Source organism: Rhinatrema bivittatum, chromosome 1, assembly GCF_901001135.1.
Source record: "Rhinatrema bivittatum chromosome 1, aRhiBiv1.1, whole genome shotgun sequence".
NCBI lineage: Eukaryota > Metazoa > Chordata > Amphibia > Gymnophiona > Rhinatrematidae > Rhinatrema > Rhinatrema bivittatum.
The window spans coordinates 500667975-500680991 of record NC_042615.1 but is presented as its reverse complement, the minus strand read 5'-3'; the positions used below and the strand labels follow the sequence as shown (position 1 = coordinate 500680991).

The 13017-nt window shown below is 46.0% G+C and overlaps 1 protein-coding gene across 1 annotated transcript in view; it reads left to right on the top strand.

Annotated features, from left to right (window-relative positions):
- The window catches only part of LOC115095665 (protein bicaudal D homolog 2-like), an 86954-nt gene that overhangs the window by 22912 nt on the left and 51025 nt on the right, over positions 1-13017 (top strand). Inside the window, exons 5-6 of the mRNA XM_029609686.1 lie at positions 2469-2621; positions 9334-9732. Of these exons, the coding sequence (XP_029465546.1) occupies positions 2469-2621; positions 9334-9732 (552 nt within the window). The remainder of the gene's footprint in view (positions 1-2468; positions 2622-9333; positions 9733-13017) is intronic.

Genomic DNA, 13017 nt, shown 5'->3' with positions numbered 1-13017 from the left:
ATATGCGTCCTTTACAGAAAGCATTGTTGTCCCATTGGAAGTCTATGTCCGAGCAGTATCTGGAGATTCTCCCTCTCTCCAACTCTACCATCGCCAGCTTACAATGGTGGTTTTCCCCGGCTCACCTTCTCAGGGGAATGCCTCTTTTGACTCCCTCTTGGGTCATAGTAACGACAGATGCCAGCGTCTCCGGATGGGGAGCTGTCTGCCAATCTCAAATGACTCAAGGGTTCTGGTCCCTGTCCCAGTCTTGGTGGCACATCAGTCGCCTAGAAGCCCGAGCGGTTCACCTGGCCTTCAAGTTTATTCTTCCTCTGATTTGTCACAGAGCTGTCCGGGTGCTATCAGACAATTACACCACGGTAGCTTACATAAATCGACAGGGGGAACTCTAAGTCGTCTAATGGCGTTAGAAGCCAGCAAACTTTTTCTCTGGGCAGAAAGGCACTTGGATCGCCTGGCAGCTTCCCACATAGCGGGGAAAGGAGAATGTTCAAGCTGACTTCCTCAAGTCGTCAACATCTCGATCCCGGCGAGTGGGAGTTATCAGACAATAGCGATGGATCTAATCGTGCGCAGGTGGGGTCCTCCCCACCTAGACCTCATGGCGACGCTAGCCAACGCCAAATCTCCCCGGTTCTTCAGCCGGTGGAGGGAGCATTGTTCAGAAGGGGTGGACGCGTTGGTTCTTCCCTGGCCCTCCGACGTTCTTCTCTACGTGTTCCCACCATGGCCGTTAGTGGGGAAGGTTCTTCGGAGAATAGAACTCCATCGCGGTCCGGTCATTCTCGCGGCTCCCGATGGCCGTGGTTTGCGGACCTCTTCGTCTCGGTCATCTGTCCCGTATTTTCCGACCAGGCGGATCGCTTCTGTCTAGCGGCATGGCTTTTGAACGGAGACGTTTGGACGCAGAGGATATAAAGATGAAGTTATTGCCACCCTTCTCAGGGCTCGCAAACAATCTACTTCCCTTACTTGTGTTAGGGTCTGTGAAGAGTTGGGTGTTTTAGCTCACTAGCCTTCTGTTGCGGTTTTACTTTCCTTTCTTCAGCGTGGTCTCTCCAAGGGTCTTTCGGTTAGCTCTCTGCGTGTTCAGGTCTCAGCTCTTGGTTCTCTCCTGCGCACCGCACCGTTGAAGGTCGGCCGGTCGCCTCTCATCTGGATGTCGTTCGTTTTCTCAGAGGTGCTAAGCATTTAAAACCGCCTGTCCGGTCTATTTGTCCTTCGTGGAATTTGAATTTGGTGCTTCGAGCTCTTTGTACAGCTCGGTTTGAGCCTCTTCGTCGTGCCACTCTCAAGGACTTGACTCTTAAGACTGTTTCCTGGTTGCTATCTGTTCAGCCACGAGAGTGTCTGAGCTTCAAACTCTGTCTTGTAGAGACCCTTTCTTGCATTTTTCGGACTCTAGCGTTTCCCTAAAGACCGTACCTTCTTTCTTACCTAAGGTTGTTTCGTCTTTTCATGTTAACCAGTCCGTTGAACTCCCCGCTTTGTCACCAGAGGATATCGCGGCGTCTGGTAATAGTGATCTTCGTCGTCTCGACATCAAATGAGTCTTATTGCATTATCTTTAGGTCACTAATGATTTTTGGATTTCCGATCATATTTTTGTCCTATGGAGTGGACCCAACGGGGAAGCAAGCTTCTAAGGCTACGATCGCTCGCTGGTTGAAGGAGGCGATTTCTTCAGCCTACATTTGCAAGGGCCGACCAGTTCCTGAAGGCCTAAAAGCTCATTTTTTAAGTTCTCTGGTGACTTCTTGGGCAGAGTCTCAATCGGTGTTGCCGCAAGAAATATGTAGGGTGGCTACATGAAAATCTCTTCATACTTTTGGTTGTCGCTACCGACTCGATGTTCAGGCTCCAGCCTTTGGTTCCTTTGGTTGGCAGGGGCTTTGAGCGGGACTGTCTGGGTCCCACCCTATTTAGGGAAGCTTTGGGACATCCCATGGTCTGGACTGATCCGGGTACGTACAGGAAAAGGAAAATTAGTTCTTACCTGATAATTTTCGTTCCTGCAGTACCACGGATCAGTCCAGACACCCGCCTGTTCTTATTCTGTCCGCTCGAATTCATTCCTCCTGTTCTTGTTTTTTGTTTTTTTCCTTCTTACAGGTTTTTCTCTATTTTTGTCTCCTGCATCATTTTTCTGGGAATTACTGTTGGGCACCGGAAGCATCTTTGCGTTTAGTCACACAGTTCATTCAATTATGTTATTTTGTTGTTTTAAATTAAATTTACTATTTATCCTGGTACTTGCTTGATCTTATACCTTTTCTGCTTTGACAATAGTTATACTGAGGGTTCCTGGGTGGGTTCTGTCCTTATATGGGCTGCCTCAGAACTCTGTTCTGTCTCCAACTGCTGGAACGGGGGCTTAACCCATGGTCTGGACTGATCCGTTATACTACAGGAATGAAAATTATCAGGTAAGAACTAATTTTCCTTTTCTCCCCCACCCCCTCTAGGAATGCAAAGGACTGGAGACAGAAAAATCTCAACTCAGAGATGAAATCAAGCAGTGCAAGGTCAGGGAAATGAGGCAGTTCCAGGATTTCACTGAAATAGAGGAAGAGAATATCTCTTTAATCAAACAAGTTTCTGTCTTGAAGCAAAACCAGGTATAGTACCAGATTCCTTCTGTTATGAGATTATCTATCTGAGGAAATTCTGTTCTGATTGCCAACACCTGATTCTTGATGTATTTAATTGTGAAAGGTGACATGACAACACTAGAAATTAGTCCTGTTTGGCCATAAGACTGGAGCACAGAAAGCAGGTAGTGTGTTCAATTACTGTGTAACTAAATATAACCACAACACTTATTTAACTACATAAAACCACAAAAGCAGAACAGTTATTCCAGTAACTTTATTCCTGAACATACCCAGATCAGTCCAGACAAGTGGTTTTATTCATCCCTACCAGCAGATGGAGGCAGAGGACAAAACTTTGGGCTCTGCTACTTATCAGAGAATGCCACCTGCAGTCCCTCAGTATTTCTCTGCCTCCAGCAGATGGTAAAGGTGTAAACCTGCAGTCCTGACTGATCTGGTGTTGGGATTTTTGCTCCCCGAGGTGCCAGGTTCCTATTGAGGGCCATCCCTCTAGTTGAACCAGGTGAATGGGTGGGTTGGATACCCCTGGCGGTGTAGCCAGAAACCCCTGGGACCACTTTCAGCCAGGGGACTGGTGCCCTCAGTGGGTTCCGAAGTCCCCTCCTCCAGCTTGCTGCCTCCAGGGAAGTATCCCCTGTTGGGGTTCCTTTTTTTATTTCTGCTGTACTGGAGCTTTATATAAAAAGAAAAGCAGGTCAGCCAGTTTGGCGACAGCACAGGTTCATAGATCTCAGCGGGCTGACAGGCAGTTTGCTCGGTAGGGCCAGTGGCTTCACCTGCAGGTCTGGTGATATGGGGCTGTGGGAAGAAGCCTCTGACTCTCATTTAAGCCCCTGGGTGGAGGTTTCTATCTCAGGAGCACCCGTTGTTACTTGTGGCCCGTGCATCCGGTTTTCCTGCGACAGCAGGCCGTGGTGGTTTCGCAGAGGTGGCAGCTGTGTGGTGCGCTCCTCTCCCACAGCCTCTGCTCGCTGATTCTGTTTTTGCAATGACTGATAGGCTGCTGGTGGCACCTTGCCGTGCCTGCGGCATTTGGTCAGCTTATTTGAATTCCCTCTCCCTCTGCACCAGTTGTGCAGGGGGGTGAGAGGGAGCCTCCGCAAAGCAAGTCTAGTTGCAGAGGGCTTCGTGGTTTATGGGCTCGGGGGGGGGGGGGGGGGCCGGGCCCCCCCCCCCCCCCCAGGCACACAGCTCCTCTCTGGTGGGGGGGTGGGATCCAGGTACAGGGGATCTAGGGTGAGGGGGCTTAGTTGTCCCAGGGCTCTGGGGAGCTGCCCCCCCATCTCCTGCAACTTCTCAGGAAGAGGGGAATACTGGGTCACAGCCTGAGGGAGTTCTCTCCTGAGTTTCTTTCTGCTACACAGGGCTTTTTTCACTCAGGAAGCAGGGAAGTGCAGGTTTAAGGACTCTGCCAAGCAGCTGCGTGGGTCCAGTTCGAAGCCTGCGGCCATGGGACCTCTGTGATGGGTGTTTTGGATGCAGAATCTGGGGAATTGGACAAGTCTGACACTCAGAGTAAGGGTGGCCCTTCTCTGGCGGCAGATCTGGATGCAGCCCCTGACCCTGGATGGTCGTCAGGAGGATCCAGGGACCACTGGCAGTCTGGAGGCTGAGGATGACGACCCGCGAGTGGTCTGCCCTTTTTAAGAGGGAGGAATTGCAGCCCCTTATTCCCCAAGTGCTTGAGGAATTGGGGGTGAAGCTTATTCTGGAGGAGTCTAATAATGAGGGAGGTTAATCTGGTGTTGGACAGCTTATGGAGACCTCCCAGTGCTTTTCCCATTCTTAAGAGAATCCAGAAGCTGATCAGCCAGGAGTGGGATTCCACCGGACTCTGGCTTGAAGGTGGGAAGAGTGGCAAAGTTTTACCCTTTGCTACAGGACCATTTAGATGCTCTCAAAACCCTGAAGGTGAATGCTGCCTTCTCGGCCATCACCAAGAAGACCACGATCCCGGTGGCAGGGGTCACTGCTCTGAAGGATGTTCAGGATCATAAGCTGGAAGTGCGACTCAAGCGGGTTTTGAGGTGTCTGCTTTGGGGCTCCGAGCTGCAGTTTATGGCAGTCTGATGCAGCGAGCCAGTTTGTTGGATTCAGAAGCCACAGGAGCAATCTACCTCACGATATTAAGCCTGGTCCAGGCAGCCCAGTTTAGAGGTTGGTGTTGCTTATGTGGCCAATGTCTTGATTGATCTGGTGTGTACCACAGCACGGCACACGGTTTCGTTGGTAGCAGCAAGACTACTATTGTGGATGTGCAATTGGTGGTAGGATCTGTCGTCCAAATCGCAGTTGTGTAACCTTCCTTTCAAAGGCAAGGTCTTGTTCAGGGAGGACCTCGATCAGCTTATGAAATCCTTGGAGGAGACCAAGGGCAACAGACTGCCAGAGGATAAGACTGCACGGAAGCAGTTTCCTTCTCGTCCCTGGTTTCGGGAACTGAGGCACACTTGCTCTGGCAGAGGTTCAGGTACCTCAGTGCCACGACAATCCTTGAGCAGACAGCAGTCCTTTTGAAGCTCGGGAAAGTCTTCTCGAGGCGGGTCCGCTCAGGGAGCGGGCAGACTAAAGTCTGCCCAATGAGGTCAGGCTGGTCCACTCCTCACAGTTAGCAATCGGAGGCAGGCTGTCTCTCTTACGAGGAGTGGACCAAGATCACCTCCGACCAGTGGGTGCTGGAGGTTGTCAGGGACGGTTACGCCTTAGTTTTCTCACTCTCTCAGGTGATAGAGGAAACGCTTCAGAGGTTGTTGAGTTTAGAGGCTATGGTCCCAGTTCCAATTTCAGAACACAGACAAGACAGGTACTCCATTTATTTTGTGGTCCCAAAGGAGGGCACTTTCCATCCCATCTTAGACCTGAAGCAGGTAAACCGGAATTTGAGAGTACCACGATTCGAAATGGAGACTTTTCATACCGTGATTGCAGCGGTCCACAAAGGAGAGTTTTTGGCATCCTTGGATCACACCAAGGCTTACCTGCACATCCCCATTCACCAGGATCATCAGAAGTTCCTCCAGTTCAAGGTGCTGGGTCAGCATTTTCAGTTCCAGACCCTTCCCTTCGGCCTTGCCACAGCCCCTTGCATCTTCACAAAGGTGATGGTAGTTGTGGCAGCCCTGAGAAAGGGGTGTACTAACATTCAGTCTTATCTGGACAATTGGCTCAACCGGGCAAAGTCGCAGGAGGAGTGCTTGCGTTTGGTACTCCAAGTGAGATATCTCCTGGAGTCGCTAGGTTGGATTGTCAATCTGTCAAAGAATCACCTAGTGCCTTCTCAGTTCCTGGAATACTTGGGGCCCCGGTTCGACACTCAGCTGGGTTGAGCGTTCCTCGCTGCCATTAGGATGGTCAAACTTCAGAGCCTGATATCTCAATTGCTCTGCCTTCCTGTTCCGAAGGTCTGGGACTATTTATAGGTCCTAGGCTCCATGGCTTAGACGTTGGAACTGGTGCCTTGCACGTCTGCTCATATGCACCCACTCCAGAAGGCAGCATGTTCCGCTGGAACCCCATATCAAAGTATTTTCTTCCGCTGCCTCTCTTAAAGGAAGCCAGGTCCAGCTTAGCATGGTGGATGTCCAGGGGCAACTTGAAGAAGGGAATGCCCCTCGAATTCCCAGAATGGGTGGTTGTCACCATGGATGCCAGTCTCTCTGGGGCTGGAGTGCAGTGTGCCTGGGCAGGTCAGCCCAAGGTCTCTGGCCAGTGTTGGAACAGTCTTAGTCCATCAATCGGCTGGAGACGTGAGCAGTGTGTAGAGCCCTTCAGGAGTTTCTTCCCTTGGTTCACGGTCGAATGGTGTGTGTGTTGTCAGACAATGCGATGACAGTGGCATACATCAACCACCAGGGTGGCGGTGGCGCACGAGGCTCAGCTCTTATTCATGTGGCCAGGGCTCTATCTTGAGGGCATTGTGGCCTCTCACGTCGCCAGAGTGGACAACGTGCAAGCAGACTTTCTCAGCCAACAGCAGTTGGATCTGGGGGCGTGGGAACTGTCCCCAGAAGCCTGGAATCACCCTTGTGCCCATTGAGGGACCCCCCCCCCCCCTCAAATAGATCTCATGGCAACAAGAGCCAATGCCAAGATGGAGAGATTCTTCCGTTGCCGACAGGAGGCTGGAGGGCTCTAGTGTGCCTGTGTGGCCATCAGGGATCCTTCTATACATTTTTCCCCCATGGTCTCTCATAGCGTGAGTACTCAGACGGATAGGGGCGTATCCAGGTTCAGTGGTTTTGTAGCGCCGGAATGGCCAAGACGCCTGTGGTTTGCCGATCTGGTACATCTAGCAGTGGATGGGCCTCTGTGGCTGGCTCACTTACAGGGATTTCTGCGCCAAGGTCCCATATTTTCGGGTCGGGCGGATCACTTCTGTCTTGCGGCCCGCCTTTTGAGAGGTGGAAGTTGCGATTGCAGGGCTATTCAGAACCAGTTATTGCTACCCTTCTTCAGGATAGACGGCCGGCTACTTCCCTTGCCTATTCCAGAGTGTGGAAAACATTTGATTCCTGGTGTGAGCAGCCGAGTCTTGATCCACTGCTGGTCTCCATCCCATGCATTTTGTTCTTTTTTGCAGCAGGTCTTGTCCAAGGGGTTGACGTATAGCTCTCTTAGAGTCCAGGTTTCAGTTCTGGGCTGTCTCAGAGGGAAGGTCTTTAGCATCCCATCCGGATGAGATGTATTTTCTGAAGGGTGTTAAACATTTGCGTCCTTCTCTGTGGAACGCGTTTCCGGAGTGGAGTCTCAATTTGGTATTGCGGGTTCTCTGTGAGGATCCCTTTGAGCCATTGGGTCAAGCTTCTCTAAAGGTGCTTACCTTGAAGACTGTCTCCATGGTGGCCATTTGCTCGGCTAGACTTATCTCAGAATTATAAGCCCCCTTTCCTGTGTTTCTTCTCAGATAGGGTTTTTTAAGGATGGTTCCTTCATTCCTTCCTAAGGTAGTTTCTTCTCTCTTCATGTGAATCAGACTGTGGAGCTGCTGGGGTTTCCAGAATGGTCTCGTGATCCCTCCTTGGGTAGAGATTTCCATCTTTTGGATGTGTGGCACGCCCTATTCTGCTATGCGAAGGTCACAATTCTTTCAGATAATCGGATCATTTGTTTGTGTTACTCGGTAGATCTAAGAGAGGAGAGAAGGCTTATTTGGCTCGCTGGTTGAAAGAAACTATTTCCTCAACCTATGTTTCTAAGGGCCGCTTGGTGCCGGTGGGTCTTAAAGCTCATTCTACCCGCGCTCAGGCGTCGTGGGCGGAGTGTCAGCTGGTGTCTTCTCAGGAGATATGTAGGGCCGCTGTTTGGTCCTCACTTCACACTTTCAGTAGGCATTACAGTTTGGATGTGCACGCTGGAGGCAACGTCCACTGAGAGTGGGTCTTCCGGGTTCCCCCCCGGTGTAAAGGGGGCTTTGGTACATCTCACTTGTCTGGACTGATCGGAGTATGTTCAGGAAAGGAAAATTTGGTTCTTACCTGCTAATTTTTGTTCCTGTGATACCACAGATCAGTCCAGAAGCCCACCCTTGGTTTCTTTGCCAAAACACTGCTTGTTCTGCTGCTGGGCCTGTGAGCTCATTTGTACTCTTACGAATAGATTATACAAAAAAAAAAGTTAAGATTGTTAACTTTGCAACCATAAAAAACAAATTTTCTGGAGGTGATATTTACTTGGTTGGCAGCTATCCGGTTTAGGGGTATCCATCCCAGAGAATTAGTTCACCCTGTTTTTTATTTATCTTGGTTTGGGTACAGGTCAATACTGAGGGATTGCAGGTGGCACACTCGGATAAGAAGCAGTACCCAAAGTTTTGCACTCTGCCGCAATCTGCTGGTAGGGATGAATAAAACCACTTGTCTGGACTGATCTGTGGTATTACAGGAATGAAAATTAGCAGGTAAGAACCAATTTTCTTTTATAAAATACACTTAGTGTATATTAGGCAATTCCACCTAGATCTAGAATCCAAGGAACTGATAAGTATAACAACTTATACAATTGCCAGGATCATTTGGCCAGACTGAACCACATCACTGTTCTTTTGAGCTCAATAGGGGGGGATAGTGATTTGAGCAATATTTGATTCCTGCTCCAGATGTTCACCCATCTTCTGAATATGCCCCCACTTTCCTTAGGTCACAGAGAAAACTACTTGGATTCATCTTTGATTCCACATGTTACTCATTCTTCCTTGTCATTTTGGACAAGATGAGGGTGTACAATTTTTTTTTTTTTCCTTTCAAGACCAACCTCAATCACTTAAAAGAATCTGGCTTTGCCTTGCTGTCCAGCCTGCACATAGTTTGCAGAGCTATGGAGACCAGTTCTTGCATTGCTCTTGGGATATTATTCTGGCCTGATTGCAATATTTCATCATATATACACACAACTACAATACTGTTGTGGTTGGGAAAGCTTTGTGCCATACCTGTTTACTCTGATCTACAGATACTGTACATCGGTTCTAGTTGTGGCTTTAGTCATATGAACCTTTTTTCACTGAAAACTGGACTAAAAATTCAGGCTTGATTTACACTAGCTATTGAATGATTTTAGGCCTGATTAAGGCTTGTCTCCCATTATGTATCTGATTTAGTAAAAGGTTCTGTTTTTCTTTCTTTTTTGCTAGTCACCTATTCTCTTGATGTGCTCTCATTCATTTGTTCTTTAGAAGAGCAAATACATAAAATCAAATTGGCTTGTTAATCTGTTTTAGGTGGAATTTGAAGGCTTGAAGCATGAACTTAAAAGGAAAGAGGAAGAAATTGAGATCCTTAATGGGCAGCTGACAGAAATAAGCTGCTTGAAAGAGATCTTGGAGCGACAGTTAGAAGAGGCCCTGGAGACACTGAAGAGTGAGCGGGAGCAGAAGAACGAGCTGCGCCGAGAGCTGTCGGGCTTTCTTAGCACTTATGACTCTTTGGGCAACCTACAGGTCAATCTAGATGAGCTGAATGAGGAGTTTGATAGTGGTTATGGCAAACTGAATGGCGAGATACGAATGTCCACACCACGCAACAGCAATGCTTGCCGGCCTGGGCCAAGTCTGGCCTCAGACCTATTCAGTGAACTCAGCCTATCAGAGATTCAAAAACTCAAGCAGCAGCTCCTGCAGGTACCCTTTTACATCTTCTCTTCTTTTGCCATGTGGTTCCAGCAAGGTCCAAATCCCAAGTGCACTGGTGTGGCATTCAGGAAGTTCTTTGCCACTGACTTAATCTCCTTAGTTATCTCCTTGATAGATCATCTTCAGAGGTATATCAGGGTAGTCCTGGCCTCACTGTATTTAGAACGTGTAAAGGTTTTTTTTGGCGGAGCCGAAGATATTGCTCTTGAAAATGGTCTGATCCCAACTAACACTTTAAAACCCTATTAAAAATTACACTGTGTATTCTTTTTAAATATTTTTTTTAACAGTAACTTCAATTTTATTGAAAACTGCACTGCTGTTTCTGAAATAGGTTTTCATATAGGGAGGTAAAAGGGTTTCACCACCACCTTTGCTATACTACAAGAATCTTAACTAAGCTCCCTCAGAATAAAACTGGAAAAAGCTTTTAAAATTTCAGTAAAACTGAGAACGGTGGCTGAAGACTTTGTTCTAAAGATGCAGTCCTGATTTTTCAAGTGGATTATAGCCGCTGCCTTATCCAAGAATTCCATGTTAGGAGTTCCTGCCAGTCCTGCTTTAGAATTAGCTTGATGAGAACTGTATTGCGGTAGTACTGTAATATAACCTGATGGACACACAAATCTTTTATACACTTCTCAAAAAAATTTGTTTTTCACCATTTATTGTTCTAGTGCCAGAGGCCCAAAGTCTGTAACTTATAGTAATTATGCCAAGAAACTGAAGTCTGGTTGTTAACGAGCCCATCTCTGAAGCTGCTATATGAACTAGGCTATAATAATCAATCAAAGGAAGTATACCAATGTTTGATATGAAAACCAAAGTTCCTTAGAAACCTGCTCAATCTTACAGAGAAACTAGCAGAAAAGCTTAGTTCAATTTTACAAATAAAAACTTCCAATTTTTCTTATGTTTAGCTAAATCTAGTTTAAAGCAAACTGGATTATATCCTATACTGAATATGAAAGCAGCACTACCCTTACCATTTACAAATGTTCAGTGACAGTGTTACTTTTGAAGTACTCCTACCTTAGATTCCCTGATCCTTGTGTCAGAAAACATAAGTTCCCCTAATGCTTTTGACAAGTCCATTTTCCCTGTTCTGCTACAACTGAAGCACAGGTTTCATCCAGTCATATTAAACCCCTAATTTAATGAAAAGAAAAATGTGAAATTGCATTCAGTGTTTTGAAAAATTCGATATGAATTTGATGTACTTTGGAACACCTGCTCTGTATGTATAAATGTGTTGGTCACCTTTTTTGTTTTACTATTTTTAGTGAATTTTTTTGAACTTTAGAAGTAAAATATTTCAATTAAATGAATTAATATAGATTACTTGTTCAATGTTAACCTCCCAGGAGCCTTTTTTTACTTTGACTTTAACACACACACACCCTCTTTTATTTCAACATATGCATTTTGATCAGAAAAACTTGTTTTGTTTACCTGTAATTGTACCTTTTGTGATTGAAAGATCAATTGTGGATAAGATGCATATCGCAAACATTTGCGGGTTAATGCAAATGACAGAAGGTATCTTCTAAATTTAAACTCTATGCTGTTCAGCCCCCTTTCCATTTTATCAGTGCTGATGTGGCGGCTTAAAATCTGCCAACATTTTTCATAGGAGGTTTAAACATCCTGCTATACTTGAGGTCCAAATGCCTTTGTATCCTGGTGGGGATTAGCCAGTATCGTTAATCCCCTGGTTACCTATATTAATTAGGAATACAATCTGAGCTGCCAGCCACCCATTGTTTAGAATTTATTTTATATTTGATGTTAAGCAAAAACAAAGAGCTTGTTTTAGGCAGTGAATTGAATATACTTTCTTTTCAAACGTATTAACTGCCTCTCCTAAACTATGCTGCAAGATGGCTTACATGAGAAACAAATATAGCTAACAAATATCAAACCATTAAGAGTTAAACTCAGTAAAAGCGGTTTTTAAGCCAGGCTTTCCACTTTTTCCAGATGGATGGGAATCTTTTTATATATCTTAATTGATAGTGCTAAGGCATTCTAATGGCAAGAGCCTGCATAAAGACTCATTTTTTTTTTTTTTTCCTTTTTTCATTCTTAACCTACAAGAAAATGGTGTTGGGATGATGGTATAGGCTGTGATGGCTGATTAAAGATATATAACATGCATTGGGGGAGAGAGTAGGTTCTGTATAAAACAAAGCATGGAATCTTGAGGTCTGGTTAGGTACTGGAAGCTACTAATATGATTTCAACATGGATTGAATATGTGCCTTTGTCCCTGTAATGAAATAGTGCAAAATACAGCAGCCTAATTGCAGTCTGTGTATGTACTGTGGAGAACCCTGTAGGTAAGAAGTTGTAGTCAATAGTAAGGTTCAGGGGTGCCCAAACCAATCTGTGGGCACCCCTAGTTCATTTTTTGATGTCTTCCTAATTAATGTTTTGAGAAATATTTGCATATTAGGTGGTAGTGCATGCAAATCAACTTCATGCATGTGTTAGCAACATCCTGAAAACCTGACTAGCTGGGGGGACCCCGAGGACTAGTTTGAGCACCCCTGTTATGGTTCATGTAAGGGAAATCTGTGGTAGTATGGAAGGCCTTAACCTGATTCTAGAAGGTGCATGTTAGTACACCAATCTGAAACTCTATAGTTTCTACCATCCTTTATATACTATGCTCTTATTTTCCTCCCAATAAAGTGTATATTGGTGATAGCAATCACAGGAATTGGGAAACAAAGGAATTTGTAACTAGTAGACAATTTTTATTTTCAAACAAAAAACACTTTTCCATTGACTTATCAGATGCAATCTATTTGTCACTATTAGAGATGATAGCACTGTTTTGATCCTTTTGTAGGAGTGCTTCCAGTGGCTTTCCAGCCCAATAGATAATCTCTAGTGAGGAAGCCCAAGCTTTAAACTATAGTGTGGAAAGTGCTGGGGCCTCCCTCACCTGTGCGCCCCCCCCCAAAAAAAAAAATTAAGGGGTGTTTAGCACTCCTAGTCCTATAAATTCCCCCTTTATTTATTTTGCTGCTATACTGTTGTAGGGTTTCATTTCTTTTTTGGCCATCCTACACCCAGTTGGAATTTCAGCATTTTTAAAATTGAGCATGTTAGAATTGCAGTTAGAGGGCTTCCACTGTATCCAGGCTCCTAGGTTAGGATGTTCAGGTTTGAAGAGGCTGCTTTTTCACAAATGCCAGATTTTAGTTTATATCTTGCTTTAGCCTATGAAGGTGGTTTCATTTTTACTCTCTTCCTTCTGACCCACAT